This window comes from Belonocnema kinseyi, chromosome 2 (assembly GCF_010883055.1).
Source record: "Belonocnema kinseyi isolate 2016_QV_RU_SX_M_011 chromosome 2, B_treatae_v1, whole genome shotgun sequence".
In the NCBI taxonomy this organism is placed as follows: Eukaryota; Metazoa; Arthropoda; class Insecta; order Hymenoptera; family Cynipidae; genus Belonocnema; species Belonocnema kinseyi.
Window position 1 is genome coordinate 75,275,856 of NC_046658.1, and position 18,309 is coordinate 75,294,164.

Here is an 18,309-nt window from a genome sequence, read left to right on the forward strand (position 1 = left end):
AGGCTTTTGCTGGATCGTCGTATTGATTCCTTTACAGACTGTAACCACCTATCTCACGGTTGTGAGACGTGGTTATGGCTGAAATTTTACCGCGATTTCGCAAGTTTGAAAGTAGTGTTTTTTACTAATTTTCAGGTTTTCGAAGACGAATATCTTGAAGAATGAGTTTTGATGATCAGTTTTACTGAACACTCTGCAAAAGACTGGTACCAATCCTTATTTCTAAACAAGTTTTACAATTCTCGGTAGTGTATTTTGCTTATATGAATGAACAAAGTTTGCGATAATGACAGATTTTGACAGGTCACTTCAAACACATTTTCCTCTCCTATTTCAACTATAATTCTAAAGTATCATTATAGATAATTAATTTAAATCATTCCTGGTCACACTGTTGCCTTCTACTTAATTTTAAACAAGTTAGTGTTTAATTTATTTAAAAAATGACATGCTATCGCCATTTTTTGCACGTCCACATGTTTTCAACCATTTGTTCTTTCTGTATAAAAATAATTTATTATTCTTAAAAACACGAATCGAATCTAGAAATATGAGAAATAATTATTGACCAATACAATTTTTTTCTAAAATTTTACCGCCATCGGTTTTAGGTGATCATTCATGGAGTGATCCAAAAGAGCAATATCTAACTGTTCGTTTAAAATCAGTAATTATAAATTAAATATTGAAAATTAAACAAAACAACTAAACTTTTAAAGTTACAGTTTTCATTGTTCTATTTAGCCAAATTTAATTTTTATGTCAAATAGTTGGATTTTGATTCATAAATAACAATGGAACACTTATTATTCTTCGAAAAAAATCGAATAAGTTGAAGAGATATTTAAAAGATATGAAAAAATTAAAAATTAATTACAATTTTGAGATGACTTTTTCTAAATTTTTTGTATTTACCGAGGTAAATTCGAAAAACCATGGCTGGTATAACTTTTTGATAGTTTTCGTCAATTTGCACTACAATTTTCGTATTCAGCTCGTCAAAATCCATGAGTAGGCGGAGTTTCAAAAAATAGGAGGTAATAAAAATGCTTACGTTTTCGGCAAAGGCTATTTTTATCTTCATCATCAATGTAGAATCTGACAAACAATTCAATTGCTGTCAATATTCATATTGCTCGATATGAACCAATTGCGATTATTTGGAAACAGAAGTAACTCAGAAAAATAAGAAGAAGCCTACGAAATAAAACCATACTAATAAGTTCTATTTACAACCCACCCTCACCCTCCCCGCAGAGCCCCAAATATGACCCAAAAACAAAACAAAAATAAACATTTTTACGTATTCTAAACTTATTTTCGCCGACCCAACCTTGTATTTAGTCGTTTTAATTTATATTTTTAGTATTATAACTCATAAACGCCTATTTATTTGTATTGCATATCAAATTAAAGTTTATTCTTCCTGATCTTTTATTTACATTGATGAATTAATGAAAAAAAATAATCCAAATATATTATTTATAAAAATTTTTCCATTCATATGATGATTATTTTTCCAAATATTATAAAAATTTAACGAGCTTCAAATTTTATTTATTTTATTTCATTGACATGCCATCATGAGAGTAATCAACTATCCTAGCCAAAAAACTTCGCAAATAATTTTGTTTGATTAGGCTGCTAAAAGGCATGGATGGTCATTTTCCTTAAAAAATTTTGGCTTTAAAATCCAATTCTTCTGATTAAAACCAATTTTTTATTCTAAAAAAAATTATTTTATTTTATTTAAAATTTTTTTACCTCGTAGCGAATGACACTTATTATAAAAATAAATTAATTATATTTTCTATGCACATTAGAAGATTCAATCATTAGATAATTTTGAAACTGACAGTCTAGGGGGAAAAAACTCATGACCTTGCGGCCCAGCCTCTTTATACAGAACTAATTTGGATTACCTAAAATCCTCATAAATTAGATCCATGCGAATTTTTAACAAAAAAGAATGAATTTTAACAACAATTTTGAATTTTCAAAAAAATATATTAACGTTTAACCAAGATGATTAATTTTCTGCCGACAAGAAACGTATTTTTAACAAAAGACATCAGTTTTCAACGAAGTAGTTAAATTTTCAACTAAAAACGATAACTTCTCAACTAAACTGTTAAATTTTTAACCAAAAAAGATAAATTTTCCACCAAAAGTGGAATCGTCAATTTTTCAGTTAAAAAACTTAATTTTAAACTAAAAAATAAAACAAATTTTCAATAAACTAGCTAAATTCAAAAATAAACAATAATGATAATAAATAATAAATTTCAACAAACTAGTTGATTTAGTTAGATCAACCAAAGAAATGAATTTCCAACTATAAGGAAGAATCTTCAATGAAAAGATGATTTTTTAATCAAATTATTGAATTTTATACAAAGTAAATGAATTTTTGAACCGCAAGTGATGAATTCTCAATAATAAGTGCAGTAGCTTAAATTTTACCTAAACCCGATTGTATTTTAAATCATAAACAATGGAAGTCAACCAAAAAATATGAATTTTCAACAAAAAGTTGACCAAAAATATTAATTTTAATCAAGAAGTTTAATCTTCAATAAGATGCATGCATTTTTACCCAATAGTTTCATTTTTAACTAAAAAATGAATTTGTAGCTAAAAAAGTAATTTCAAATAACAACAAAAACGTTTGTTTTAACAAAATAATTCAACTTTTCACGAAAATAGTTCAATTTTCAACCCAGAGGATAATTTTGGAAGCAAGAGGATTAATTTTTTACCACAAATACGAATTTTTTACGAAATACGTGAAAAATACTTTCAACAAAATAATTAAATTTTCAACCAAAAACTAATTAATTAAGTTCGACCAGTCCCCACGTTGGAGCGCTCTGGCCAATCACAGGCATCGTAGAGAGTATACCTAAGAACAACATGACCTGATACCTCAGTTTCAGGTCAGCCCTGAAGATGTGAACTGCAATGTTTACGAAACGTCGGCAAACAATTCGTAGTTTTTTACACGAGTGAAATACGAAATATCTCTCATTATCAAAAAGATGATTTTTCAATAGAATAGTTGAATCATTAGCCAAAAATTTTCAACAATTAAGTTGACTTTTCAATAAAAATTAAAACTTTTTGAGAAAATGAATAATTTTTTTTAAAGAGAGCATGCATTTTTAAAAAGTAAGATTAATTGCTGACCCAATATGAATTTTGTTTCTAATCATTTTATTGCAGCTTGTGTCATCTTTCCAAAAATTTATTTGTTTATTTTAAATTTTATTTTTCACAATTAAAAAAAATGCGTTCTAGCGTAAAGTTGTTAAAACAAAATTGATAAAATATAACAAATTTGTAGAAATTTTTGGTTGAACAAAAACCACGCGTCCTATCAAAAATGATTGCTTGCGCTGTTGTTACAGAATTATATTTAAAAAAATTAATGTCTGATAAATTACCATACATAACCAATAAATTACCCAAAATTTTGGATAGCTGAAACTTTCGGCAATTTAACCATTTTCCATATATTTCCGGAATTTTCGGATTTCTTCCAAAAAGCTTTGGATACCTTCAATTTTTGGAAACTTTCGGTAATTTACAAATTCACCGATCACATTTCTCATTATTTATGACATTAAAAAATTTCCTGAAATTTACAATAATTTTTGGTAATTTTACCATTAATATCAGGAAATTTTTTTTTGATTGTTACGAAAATCAAAAATGTCCTGCATTTGTTACGAAAATACCATGTGCAACAGTTGCTGAAAGTAAACTGTTGTAAATCCTGTGAGATTTACAGTACTTGCCGTCAGCTCATCTTCAGGTTGTTTCAGGCTCGTCGTCGGCTCGTTTACAGCTTACTTTCACACTCGTATAGAACTGCCTACTTTCCGCACTTGTATCACAATACACTATTTCAGTCCAGAAAAATATGTCACCAAATTGTTGAATTTTCAGACCCAAAACATGAACTTGAAATAAATAGTTGAATTTTTTAAAATAAATTTTAATTTTACAGTTCAAACAAGAAGTTTTTTTTCAACCAAAAAGTTGAATTTTAAAGCCAGGAAGACAATTTGTCTCCAAAAAATTTAAATTTAAAGAAAATTTCATTGTCAACTACATTGTAGAATTGTTAAGCCAACAAGAAAAATTTTCTACAAAACAATTCATTCTTAATCTAGTTGTGTTTTTTTTTCAACTAAATTCTTATATTTTTTAAGCCAAAAATACGATTTTTCTACCAAATAAATACATTTTCAACCAAACACTTGAATTACCTACTACATTTTTAAATTATAGAGCAAAAAAGAAGAACATTCTACAAAATGGTTGAATTTTTAAACAAACAAATTTGTTAGTCATGAAAGGAAACAAAATTTAATCAAACTTTTGAATTTTTAAGAAAACAGTTCGATTTTCAACCAAGAAATATGACTTTTCAACAGAACAGTTGAATTTTCAATTAATTAATTCAATTTTAAGCCAAAGAACTTTTCAATAAAAAACGATTTTATTTTCTTAATGGGTTCTATTATTTCAGTTCGCATTTATGTGGAGAAACGAGTGTGCGATAAATAAATATGAATTTTAATCATTCATAGACTCAAGAATAACATTTTTAATAAAAATTGAAGTTCCTTTTTAATACTTTTAATATATTAGATTATTAAACTGAAAATTTGGGTTAAAACTAAATTTAATTTACCATTGCACACTTTTCACTTTCGGACTATAGATTAAAATATATACGATACACTACTAGTTAAATTCAAGATTATTGTCTATTAATCTTGATGCTATTTAGTCAATTATTTATTTAGTCATTTCTTCAGTAAATTTATCACTTATCACCTTTGTCTTAATAGGTGAAGAACACTGATCTCAAGTTCTTGGGAGTTCCTCGACAAGAATTGGAATGCATGTCAGATGATCATGCCCTCGAATTTGCGACGAAGAATCCAAAAGTTGGAAGTTTCTTGAAAGGCTGGAAGGTTGTTGATGTCAAACTCCATGCGGAGCGAGGCTGTGATGGATATATGCGTATTATTACACAAAAAATAATCAGAAAATTTGACAAGACAGTGCGGTATCATCCAATTAATCACATGTTTGTTATTGAGTATCCATGTAACTATTTTTCAACCTTAACTTGTCTTCAAAGTTAAGCAGATCCATTTTTTAAAAATTAATTTTATACATATTTATAATTTTATTTCGTTTCTTTTAAGAGTTATGTCCTTTGTCAAATGTATCCTTAACCATCTCAACCTAGACTGGGCATAATATACCCGGACGATATTTTCGGCTCGCTATATAGTTGTTTCAGTTTGATGAAAATATTTATAGTAATATGTTAAATTCATATTATGAATTTGATAATATTTATTTTTATGAGACTTTCAGCTATAGTTTAAAAAATAAAAAATCCCGATGCGTTAATTTGAACCAGAGATATTAAAGTCTAGACTGAGAGGGTTAAATGAAATGTAGATTTCCTTTGTCGACAATTTATCGCTTACGAATTAAATATAATTTTCTGCTCATTCAATTATAAAGTTATAAATATTTACAAGCGGAAAGACATTTTGTAAAAATGTTACGAAAATACAGCATATTTATTATCTTTAATTCAGTCTTTACAAAGAAAAATGTTGGAAACGGAAGAAATAAGGTATTTATTCAGAAAAATGCGGGAAAAATAGGCATAAATTCTTTTCAATAGAATTAGTGTAGGAACCATATTCCTAAGATTTTAAGTCGAAATATATTGCATTTTCAGCAAAATAGTTAGATCTTCAACACAAATGGATGAAAGCTTTCGAGCTAAAAAGTATCAGATTTCAGAGCAAATTTGTTTTCAAACACAAAAATATGAATTTTCCACAAAAAAATCATTATTTTGAACCCAAAAAAAATATTATTAATTTAAATCAAACATTGGAATTTTCTACCAAACTGTTGAAATTTAAAGCAAAAAAAACATTTTAATACAAAACATTTGAATTTTCAACCCGAAACTATGAATTCTCAACAAAATAGTTGAATACACAACCAAAGCAGATTAATTTGTCAAAAAAAAGATGGATTTTAAAGCCAAAAAGGACCATTTTTAACAAAATGCATGATTTTTCCACAAAATAGTTAAATTTTTAAATAAAAAGATCAATTTTTAACCAAAAATGAAATTGTTCAATTATTACATAAAATATTAATTTTCAGAAAAAAGAAATTTTTTTAATCAAATAGATAAATCTTTAACAAAAAAATGCATTTTTAACAAAACAGTTGAATCTTCAACCAAAATTTAGGTACATTGTCAATGTAACAGTTGCATTTTAAACAAATAAAAAAAAGAATTTATAAACCAAAAGACCAATTTTCACCTAAGAATGATTTTTGTTGTCAAAAAGACAAAAATTGCAACCGAATTGTGACATTTTCAAGCCAAAAAGGCGAAATTTTTATAAAACAGTGGATTTTTTAACCAGACGATATGAAATTCGAACAAAAAAGTTAAATCTCAATAAAGCAGTTTAATTTTAAACGACAAAAAACACTAATTTTTTACAAAGTAATAGTTCAACTTGCAAACAAGTCTTTGAATTTTCAACCAAAAAATACGAATCTTGAACGCTAAATGTATTAATTTTAAATCAAAAGAAGAGTTTTTAACAAAATACGTAGTTGAATCCTCAATAAAAAAAAATTAATTTGCAACCAAACAGTTTCATTTTTAACTAAAAAGATGAAATGTCTACCAAGACATGAATTTGCAATTTCAACAAAAAAAAGATGAATTTCCAATTTAAAAAATCCAAATTTGGAACATATACTTGATTCTTCAATCAAAAAGTGAAATTTTAAATTAAAAATATCAATTATCAACCAAAAATTGAATAATTAAATTAGCAGTTAAAAAAATTAATTTTTATTCGAAGAGATGAATATTTTCAACAACAAAAAATGAATTTTTCATAAAACATCTGCCGCCCGCTCCACTTGCTGATTTTAACCTAACAGTTGCATTTTTTCGAACCAAAGAGAAACATTTTCAATTGAGAGATGAATCTTAACCGCATGAATCGTTTTTTTTTAAAATTAGTTGTATTTTCAACCAAAATATATGAATTTTCTACCAAAGGGAGAAAATTAAATCCAAAAGATAGAATTTTCTATCCAAAAAGACGAATGTTTAAAAAAACAGTTGATTTTTTTTATAAAAAAATATGAATTCTAAACAAAAAATGTAAAAGTTGATATTTCAACCAAAAAAGATGTTAAATGAAAAACTGTAGAATTTAACAAACAAAAAAAAGAGGAATTTTCGACAAAATAGCTGAATCCTAAAAAACAGATTAATTTTCAACCAAACAGTTGCAATTTTAACCAAAAAATATCATATTTCTACAGAGAGATCGATTTGCAAACGAAAAGACGAATTTTTGACAAAAGAGTTGAATTTTAAACCAAACTGTTGAATTTTCAAGCGAAAACGACGAATTTTGTATCAAACACTTGAATGTTCAACCCAAAAATATGAATTTTGAACAAAAAAGTTAATTTTAAACCAAATAGTTGAATGTTCAACCATTAAATTTAGTTTATTAACAAGGTAATTTAATGAAAAACGAACGAATTGACTTTCAACGAAAAATATATTGATTTTCATATTGGTTTCTATTAATTCAGTTCGCACTTAAGAAAAAAAATCGACAAAGGGAAAGTTTCTTGAAACCAGGAGGAAAAGAGAAATTCTTTAAAAGAAAAAGGAAATAAGGGGAATAGAAGTAAGAATGTGAAGTCTGTTAATCCTATTATTTGTGTTATTGGATAATTTAAATCTTACCTTTGATCAATTTCTCCGTTATATCCATTATGAGATATACTCTCCAGAAACTGAATATAATCTGTGGGCAAATGGTTTTCGCGTGCCCCTTTCAGAATTACGTTTCTGCAAAGGTATACTTTTTTATAATGAAATTGAAATATTATTATCACGTAAATTTTTCAAGATGATACGTACAGATATTGTGGAGACGGCTGTCTTTCTTCAGGCAATAATTTTAGATTAATATGTTTCTCAGGATTATTGCACTGTTGGTATGATCGACAATCCAAAATTTGACCCTCGGGAGTTTTGACACTAACTTTCAGAGGAAAATAGATATTATCTGCAACACCTTCTTGTTTATCCAAACAAGGTAGATTGCTGTTATCTATTTCCCAAACGACACCCCAAACATTGAAACCTTCTGTGGGAACTATAGTTGCACTTGCGCCTTTCCAATTTTTCGAGAAGGTGTTAAAATCAAGTCTGTAATTCTGAAAAATTTTAAAAGCACAATTTCAGGCACTACAATTTGAAACCTTAATTTTAAAACAAACAAATTGAAAAAAATTAAATCGCTTTAAATACAAAATTTTTCAATTTTGAAAGTTTTCGCTTTGCAATATCCAATTTGAATCATTTTTTGGATAAAAAATTATTCAGTTTTTAAGGCTTGAATAAACAGAAGTAAATTGTAAGTTGTTAAAATGAAGTGTGTAGTCCTAAAATAATGTAACATTAAATATCGCACAATTTTAAGCACGTAAATTTGAAGCGTATGCAACTTTAATCACTTACAATATGAAATTCTTAAATTTTGAAATTAATCATAGTAGATAATTGTGTACGTTAAAAATAAATAAAACTATCACTACACGCAGAAGCATGTTATAGAAATGAATATGATTAATAATATAGTACTATGCAAAATAAAATTATCGGTCATTTAAAATAATATTTAATTAAAAATCACACAATTTTAAGCAATTAAGTTTCAAAATTGTTCAACTTTCACAATTTAAAATATAAAATTCTAAAGTTTGAAAGTTTTTCTAATTATAAATTATTCAGTTTTGAAGGAGTTAGAGGTCATAAAAGATTGCTCACGGTTTTAATTTTTTTTTTTCAAAATAATCTAAAATAAAAAATAGCGCAATTTCAAAAATGGTTTCAACTTTCAAGAGATGAAATACAAAATTCTTTAATTTTAAAAGTGTTAAATTTTGACTACTTTCGAATTGAAAATTATTCAGAATTAAAAAGCTTATATCACTAGAAAAAATGTGTTAAGGTGTGAAAAATAAGCCAGTAATTTTGAGATAATTTTTAATTAAAAATTGCACAACCTTAAGCAAACTTCAATTTAAAAAGTGTACAACTTTACGCACTTTAAATAGGAAATTCTTCAGTTTTTGAAGTTTTTAATTTGAAATATTTAAATTGGACCATTTGGGAATTTAAAATTATTCCGTTTTTGAAAGTGAAAAAATCAATTGACTCATTCTACTTCATAAATACAATATTTTTTAGATAATTAGTGCCTATTCTTGTTTTGAAAAAAATTTGAATTCAGAGTGAAAATTGAACAATTTCAATAGTTTTTTGTGTTGAACGATTTTTTTTTATTCCAACCCGATCATAAAAAATCTGTCCGCTACGCGGGCACAATCTCATTGCGCGCTGCGCGCGCGGCTCACAAGTTTGAGCGCGCCTGGGGCGCCCGACTGTTGGTTCTCGCGCTTCGCGCTCGATGTTGTATTTATCTCGCGCTTCGCGCTCGATTATGTATTTACCTCACGCTACGCGCTCGGTCTTTATATTTTCGCACATTCTTGCGCAAACATTTTAAAATTAAGATTCAAAACATCCACCACTGTAATTTTGTAATTGTTATTTCTCTTTCGATAAGAGAGCTTAGCTCGAAAGTTTGAGCGCACCTACGGCACGCGACTAATGGCAATCGCACTCTGCACTTGGTCTTTGCATTTCTTCCGCATTCGGGCTCATACCTTTTAAAGTCAAAGGTGAACGGACTGACAACTATAATTTTGTGATTTTGAACTCTCTTTTGTTAAAGCTCTTTTGGCTTTAACGAGCACATTCTCATCACGTATCTCGTGCTTCGCACTCGATTTTGTCCAACATGTCAACTTTTCTACATTATACACAACACTTTTATACCATTTATACCAATTATAATACATTTTTTATGTGACTCTGCCTGGGATTACTTATTTAAAAATTGCAAAATAAAAAGAAAATTGTATTTATCATGATTATTTTTGTATTTGTTTCTTATTTTGCTTCAAATTGTATTCCAAGTTGCTCTGAAACATGCATTATTTCAATAAATGTATATCATTACAATTCATAATAAGCATAAAAATTGAATCATACTAATTCTTATTTACTTGTTTTTATAATTTTTTATTTTTCATGTTGTTTTTTACGATTAAATAAAAACTACTGCGCATCTGCATAGGGTCTAATACAGGACCCTATGTCCTCTTTCGTCTTTTCTGTGCTTTTTCCAAAAAGTTTATTTTTGCATTTTTTATCTTATGTTTAACGACTAAAAGAAAATCTACTCGTCCTATTTAATATTTTTATTTTGAATGTTATTTCTTACGACTAAAGCAAAAAATACGTGTCCTATCAAAAGTTATAGCTCTTTTTTGGATGAACAATTTTTGTCTAATTTTTTGCGTAACTTATATCGAAAAGTGATTCATTATAAACTTGTAGTTCTTACCAGGGCGCGCAATTTTAGCTTTTTCATTTTTTTCGTATCTTGCATAGTTTAACCAAAAAATGGAATTTTTGAATTTTTCATTATTTTTGGTACGATCAAATTTGGAATGTTCAACTTTTCGACCAAATTAAAAAAATTCTTATTATAACCCTGTAGAACTTTCAAAAAGCAAAGTTTTTCTTCTCTTGACTTTTATTCATATCATGTGTTCTTTGGCTTAAAATGTTCTTTTTAGTTTGTTTTTTTGGATTATGAAAATGCTCTAACTCTGATCATTTTGTTTTTATCTTTTGGTACGATCAAATTTGGCATTTTCAACTTTTCGAGCAAATTAAAAAAGTTATTATAAACTTGTAGTACTTTCAAAAAGTAAAGTTTTTCGTCTCCCGACTTTTTTTCATATCATGCGTTGTTTGGCCTAAAATGTTCATTTTCTTGTTTTTTTTTTGGAATTTTGTAAATGCTATAACTGTGGTAATTTGTGATATTATGAAAAAAGTTATCAGGATAAATTGTTCGAATTTTTAAATACTATAAATAACCGTACAGAGAATTTTTTAATTTTTAAAAAAGTGGCCTCAAAAATATTCAAAATGTGCCCACTTTTTGAATTTTCATCGAAAATGGCTGGCTAACGAACTTGACCTTTAGTTTGGGACACTAAACGAGTGTACCAAAGGGAAATCTAATATATTACTTTTTTCAACAGTTATCGTGTTCACAGACAGACAGACAGGCACACAGGCATACAAACAGGCAGACAGCCACATTCGTAAAAACCTGTTTTTCGGGTTCAAGGGGTCTCAAAACGTGGGCATTTGACAAAAACTGGGGGGTCAAATTTTACACAAATCTAATACCCTCTCTGATAAGAATGTAAAAACAGAAACTATTGAAGTGATTGAAATAAGCCAATTTTTCGCTCCGAATACAGATTTGATTTAAAACAGGAATCAACCCTAATGTTTCTCTAAAAAATTAGTGTGTCCCGAAAATCTCGAAAGTATTGATGTCGCTTTTTCTCAATGCCAATTGAGTAATTTTAAAAAATCGAAGAAAAGAATGTTGTTAAATTCACACATATATTACGAATTAAGTTTCAATTGAGAAGAGTAGTGACAAAGAATTTCACATTTGTGCGCACAATAAAACTAAACATATTTTTAAGATTTTTAATACAAAATGTTATTATTTAACCAATGCCAGGCATATTCAGTAGAATTAAAATTTCTGTTTGACATGAGTTCTGTAAATTAAGAAACTTGCTAAAATCCCAAATTTTTAAATTCTCGTTATTTTGACATTTGCAAAGCTTAAAAATGCTAAACTTTTAAAATAATTTATTTGCCATTCAATCAGTAAGTTTACGATAAGTGTAATTTTTTAGTAAGAAAATGAAATTGATCAAATATTTCAAAAATCAAATTTTGCAGGTATCGAATAATCAAATTTACAATACAAGGCTGCTACACCTAGTTAATGTTAATGTAAAAAAAAAGGTTATCAAAAATATTTTAAACACGTTTTGTGACAAGTCATACAGAATTTTGTAAGGGTCCATCCACTAATTACGTAAGACATACATGAAATATATGAATTTTCAACCAAACAATTGAGTTTTCAACTCAAAAACATACATTTTGAAAAAAATGGAAGAATTACATTCTCAGTGAAAATAATTATTTGCAACAACAAAAATAATTTTTTTTCCACCAAAAAAGCTTTTAATTTTCAATAAAAAACATTCTAATTGAACCAAAAAATACGAATTTTCAACAAATTATTTCAATCTTGAAATTTAGCAGACCAATTTTCTAACCATAAAAAGGAATTTTCAACAAAACAGAGTTCTTAAAAAAAATGAATTTTTAAATAAACAGTTTAATTTCCAACACAAAAGATAAATTTTATACGATTCCAGATTTTTTTCTAAGAGGTATTCATATTGAAAAATTTGGAAAACCTCCAAGTGTCAAGTTTGGAAGTGAAATTTGTTATATTATAGGATCAATATGTAAAGAGAAGCTCAATTTTTAAATATAACTAGCAAAAATTAACCGTTTGTGCCAGCTGAATAGATTAACTTTCTCTTAAAAGAGGCAAGTTTTTCAAAAAACAATGAAAGATTTAACCAAATAGTAAAATTTTCAAGCCAGAAGACGGATTTTTTCAAAGACAATTGAATTTTTAACAAAAAAGTTCATTTTTAACCGAAAGATAAATTTTAAGCCAAAAAGAATGACTTTTCTACCATAAAAGATAAACTTTCAATCCAAAAGGATGAATTGTTAGCAATACAGTTTAATTTTCTGCTAAATTGGTGAATTTTCAAGCCAAAATATCAATTTCCTCCAAAACAATACAGTTTTAAACGTAAAAATTAATTTGAAAGCCAATAGTTAAAATTTTCAATGTAATTATGAATCCGTAATAAAAAAAATTATTTTGTTTACAAACTAGTTCAACTTCAAATCAAATAATCCAATTTTCCAACAAAAAAGATCAATCCTCAGCGAGGCATGTAACACTTTATATTTGAGCTAAACAACAGCATTTTTAAACAAAAAGGATAAATTTTCAACGAAGAAGATTGAATTTTTACCAAGAAAGACGAATTTTCAACAAAATATATGAGTTTTCAACAAAAAATTTGAACTTTCAACTAACAAAATATAAGTTTTTAACCAAAAAGTTACATTTTTAACTGAAAAATATAATTTTTTTACCAAAAATGGAATAGTAAAATTGTCACTTTAAACTTGTATTTTCAACCAAACATGAAGCGAATTCTCTTTAAAATACATACTTATATTTTCAACCAGAGATGAACTTTCAACTATAAAAATGAATTTTTAATAAAATAATTGAATTTTCAACAAAATAATTAACTTTGTAATCAAACAATATAATTTTTAACCAAACGGGATGAATTCCAAACCTTTTAATTCTTAGCCCCCCCCCCCCCCCAACTTGTAGCGTAGTTTCTCGTTTGTGGAAAGGGTGGAAAGTACCGCCAGGCTACTTTTGCTTTTAGAACTACATCACTGAAAATGTATAACAATATGCTAGAAAATGAACAGAGTTCTTTCGTAAAGGAAAGGTAATTTGTGCGTGCATGGTGGACCCAATGTTCTGGTTATATAAATAAGATGTAATTCTAGTATTTATGGAGTAAAATGAGGCAATTTAATGTTAAGGTTAGGTTCTGCGTTTTCAGAACCCTTATAAGACTAAATTAAATTTCGTGAAAGTTACCTTTAGTTGAGCAGTAGTTTTCTTGATTGCCGTTGGATTGTTTATATGAATCCTTTTCGAAAACAAATTACTGCCATACGAAAAATATAAGAATGTGTTTGACATGTTGAAGTTTGAAGTTTGTAGACACTTTATAGTCTTCAACTGGAACTAACTTCTTTTTTATTAGAATTATAAAGATATATATTATAAACATGCACGGAAAAAATTAACGATATACTTATCTACTTATACAAGGTATTTTGATAAAATCGAAAATAAATTATATATAACATTTCTTATCTTTTTTCTACAGTCAACATTGATTTTGGAATATGCTTTTTCTCTTTCTTAACCTAACCTAATAAAATGCAATTTCAGTTCAATTTCTTAGCTTTTGTTACTATCAATACAATTTTTTTTAAACAATGCCCTAAGTCTAGTATTACTGAATTTTCCGTAACGCAAGCCATGAATGAGCTGGATCCAGCAGAAAGGAAAGTTATTCTTCCGGAGATTTCAGTAACGGTAACAGTTCGTTTTTTTTGTTTGTTTGTTATAAGTGCAAATAATTTAAAAGCTTGAAATTAAGTTTAATGAAATGAATTCTTTAAATGTAAATACCTGTGTGTTTTGTTTTTGAAATTAAAAATTCGACTTCCGTATACTCTGTACTTCGATGTGGCTATTATTTTTATTAAGAAATATTAAAAGTGTGCAATTTGACTTGATTTGAGTACTGAAAGTTCAATGTTCAAGAATTTTTATACTATTTCGCGTTTGAAAAAAATATAATTTATGATTTCGAATAATTCTGTTTGGATTATAAATACATGTAATAAAACACTTGTTCACTTGTAATTCCAGTAAATTTCTGCTTAGTAATCAAGTCTACCGCGTGGGGGCTAACTATATAAAAGTTTATCACTTCTCTGGATATTTACTTCGTAACATTAAAAATATGATCAATTTAAAAGTCCATTATTAAACAAATTCTTATATACTTATTTTTGAACAATAAATAATTATTAATGATTTATTGAAAGCGTTTTAAATGACGATTTTCAATTGAAAACTTTCAAATTCTATTTTCATTTAATTTAAATTTCCGACTCCCGGTTTTTCCGGTAAATATTCGTGATTTCTCACGGTTTGGAGAAAAATATACTCTCTTTGAAAACCCACAGTTCTTTTACATATATGATTAAGTGCGGAAGTTGATAAAAATCAATTATTAAATCAAATTTTTAATATTTTTGAAACAATAATTAATAATTTCGAATTGAGGGCTTCTGAAATTAATATATATATATATAACGATTTTGAACAATTTAGTTAGAAAAAGGAGTAGAATTGTATAATTTCTGAGTCGAAGCACTAAAAATGGAACAAACTTATTAGAAATTAAAGAATCGCGAAATTGAATGATTAGAGTTTAAATTTTCGAAAATAGGGCAATGTTAAAACGTTAAAAATTAATCTATTTTAATATTCGAATTTTTGAATTTGGATCATTTAAAATCTAGAGGATTTGAAATAGCATTATTTATAATTAAAAGCGTTCAAAATTAAATACGAATTAAAAATTTTAAACTTAAGAATTTGAGTAATTTTTAATTCAAAGCTATTAAAATTGCACAATTTGCATTTAAAAACTAAACTGAATCCTTCAAAGTTAAAGCTTCTGAAATTCTAGAATTTTACATTTTTATTATATAATAAAATTATAAATTAACATTAAAGCTGTTTAGACAAATTGTTCTAAAACAAAAAAATGATTTGAACTATTCTAAAAAAAAATTTCAAAATAAATAGTTATTTTAAATGGGATGCACTAAATGTAAAAAATGTTTACTCCGGAACGTTGAAACTTAAAAGAATGCGAACTTTATTCAAAACAGAAAAAGTTTAATCATCGAATATTGTGACACTAAAACTTTTTTATACCCAAGCCTTTTTTAATTTCAGTTATTTGAAGTAAATTCAAACCGTTTAAAAATTAACAATTTTTAAATTGCTATTTGTACTTTCAAAAATTCAACTAATTCAGTTTTAATTGCAAAATTAAAAAATATGAAAGGGGAAAATTAAAAATTTAGCACTCAACATAAAAATTCAGAACTCTAAAATTATAACCACTTAAAATTACGGTAATTATTTAATTACTGATGTATCAATTTCAGATAGTTGAGTTTTTATCTTTTTATTATAAATTTAAAAAAATTGTTGCAGTTTGAATTTGGAATTTTTTTTAAATTTTAAATTGACTTCGGCATCTTCAATATTTGTTTAAACTTTCATTAATTTGACTCTATTCTGGAGACACTTAATTCAAAATTGTTGAATTATAAATTATTTAAACTTTAAATTGTGTCATTATCATTTCTTTAGATTAATTGCAATGGCTTTTAATATGAAATTTTGCATTTTTGAAGGATTTAAGAGGAAAATTCCCCGGAAATGTCTAATATTTTAATTTAAAACTACAGCGCTATGTGCATGCAATACAATAATTCTTAAATTAGGATCTTGAAACTAAATTACCCAAAATAATTAATTTTCAAATTATTCATCACGATTTTTAAAATTCTATCACTTTAATCTAAAGTTCAAAATTAATAACAGAAAAAGTCGTTAGACAAAAATACGCAAAACCATAGCAGCTTCAATATGAACAGACTGAATGAACTGTAGATTATTATATGCATATCATTTATTCAAAACACAAAATTCGTATATCCAATGAAATTAGAATTTTTAGATTAAAAATTTCAGTTTCTAAATCTTAAATTTTGTAGACGTTGAAAAACTAATTTAGCATCTTTTACTCAGAAACTACAAGAAGTCGAGAAAAAGAAATGAATGTAACCAATATGAATAATTATCAAACTAAAAGTTTGGAGGATCCTGAATCAACTAGATGCAATTGTGAAAGTTTGGTGCCAAATGAGAATATTGCATTAGAATTTAGGTACATATTTTATAATTTAATAATAATTTTTGAAAGTTGTTTGTTGTAAAGTTATTAAAATGAATGAATATTTAAATATCAACTCCTCAATTAATAATTAATTAGATTCTAACTTATTTCTAGTCCCAAGAATTATGTAGAATGTAAATCTCATTTGAAAGAAATTTCTAAATCTTCCAATCAGGAACCCGAAACTGAAAAAAATAAAAAGGAACGTATGGAAAAGGTATTGAAGCCAAACGAATCGGAAGTTAATCCAGTAGAGGAATTTCTTAAAAAACGAGGTAAAAATGCTTCTAAAACACAAAAAATCTATTATTTTACCAAGAAAATAGAGACAAAGTTATAAAGTTACCTTTTAACAGGAAATTTTCCAATCTCATTAATAATACAATACATTCCGAAAAGAGAAGAAGTTTATACATATGATTTATTACCACTTCCATTTATTCAAAATTTAAGATCATGTGCCATTCACCAAAATTCATTAAAAAATCAAGATAATTACAAATCCTGGCAACAATTCATGCAAAGGCTTCCAGAGTCTCAAAATGAAATAATTTCGAGACCAGATGATAAGTAAATTTGAAATCGCAATAAAAATTACTCCCAACATTATTTTAAAACATACATTAAAGGAGTTATAATATCTTTTTACCAGAAATTGGCGATGGAAAAATTATCGAAAATACGTACCAGAAGAAAGGTCTTATTTCCGCAAAACTATGCCAATGGGACCGAAATTGGATCAATTTGGTCGTCCACCTGTACCTGTAGAAGAACTGAATAAATTCCGCGTTTCTAGGGAAAATACACTAAAACTTCAGAGATTTGAAACTTTCCTTCAAAAAGGAGATGGCCATAAGCACTTAATAAAGATTAATAAGAAATAAAAAAATCTAAATTGTACACATTAGGGCGGTGCCCCCCCCCCCCCCACTTGTAGATTAAAAAAAACAAATTTCAAAATTGAAGCTTTGAGCCCCTAATTATCCGATTTTACTTCTTAGTTTTTTTCTGAAAAATTAAACAACGTAGCCCTCAACCCTTATTAGGGTCTTTAAGTCTAATTTTTTTCGTAAATTCAGGGATTTTTCATTTAAAATCAAAACAAGCTGAATTGAAGAAAAGATGAGCTTTCAACAAAATACTTGAATTCTCGAAAAAATAAAGATTTTTCAGTCAATAAAGAAAAAAAGTGTCATCCAAAATGTTAAATTTGCAAAGAAGAAGATTAATTTTCCGCTATTAGAGAAGAATTCTCAACAAAATACATACATTTTTAACCAAAAAGTTGCATTTTCCCCCAAGATTACTTTCTTACCAAAAAAGAGGTTTAAAAAAATACATTTCTAACCGAATAGTTGATTTTTAAACCAGAAAGATTAATTTTCTAGAAAAAACGCGAATTTTTAATAAACTGCATAGATTTTCAACATGAAAATATAAATTTTCGACAAAAAAAGTTAATTTTCAATCGAATAGTAAAATTCTAGGCTAAAAAATAGTTTTTTACCCAAAAAAGAAATA

General features: G+C 27.0%; 3 protein-coding genes across 7 annotated transcripts in view; 2 read left to right on the top strand and 1 right to left on the bottom strand.

Moving 5' to 3' along the window:
- The window catches only part of LOC117167107, a 7,926-nt gene extending 2,476 nt beyond the window's left edge, over positions 1-5,450 (top strand). The window contains exon 2 of the mRNA XM_033351760.1: positions 4,860-5,450. Coding sequence (XP_033207651.1) covers positions 4,860-5,159 — 300 coding nt within the window. The 3' untranslated portion in view covers positions 5,160-5,450. The remainder of the gene's footprint in view (positions 1-4,859) is intronic.
- On the bottom strand, positions 4,749-17,493 carry LOC117167105 (gamma-glutamylcyclotransferase-like). 5 transcript variants are annotated; one of them, XM_033351755.1, is made up of 5 exons: positions 17,476-17,493; positions 13,830-13,983; positions 8,018-8,316; positions 7,841-7,945; positions 4,749-5,017 (listed from the first exon to the last, which is right to left on the bottom strand). In XM_033351755.1, exons 2-5 carry the CDS (start codon positions 13,932-13,934, stop codon positions 4,996-4,998), a joined length of 531 nt encoding a protein of 176 aa, XP_033207646.1. In that variant the 5' UTR covers positions 13,935-13,983; positions 17,476-17,493; the 3' UTR covers positions 4,749-4,995. The 5 variants fall into 5 exon arrangements, with proteins under 5 accessions (XP_033207646.1, XP_033207645.1, XP_033207644.1 ...); XM_033351754.1 differs by having other exon boundaries at positions 13,830-13,986; positions 17,476-17,490; XM_033351753.1 differs by lacking the exon at positions 17,476-17,493 and adding an exon at positions 14,433-14,688 and having other exon boundaries at positions 13,830-13,979.
- LOC117167106 (protein Mpv17) overlaps positions 13,988-18,309 on the top strand; it is a 27,298-nt gene continuing 22,976 nt past the window's right edge. The window contains exons 1-2 of the mRNA XM_033351759.1: positions 13,988-14,066; positions 14,278-14,336. The gene's annotated coding sequence lies outside the window, so the exon portion shown is untranslated. The remainder of the gene's footprint in view (positions 14,067-14,277; positions 14,337-18,309) is intronic.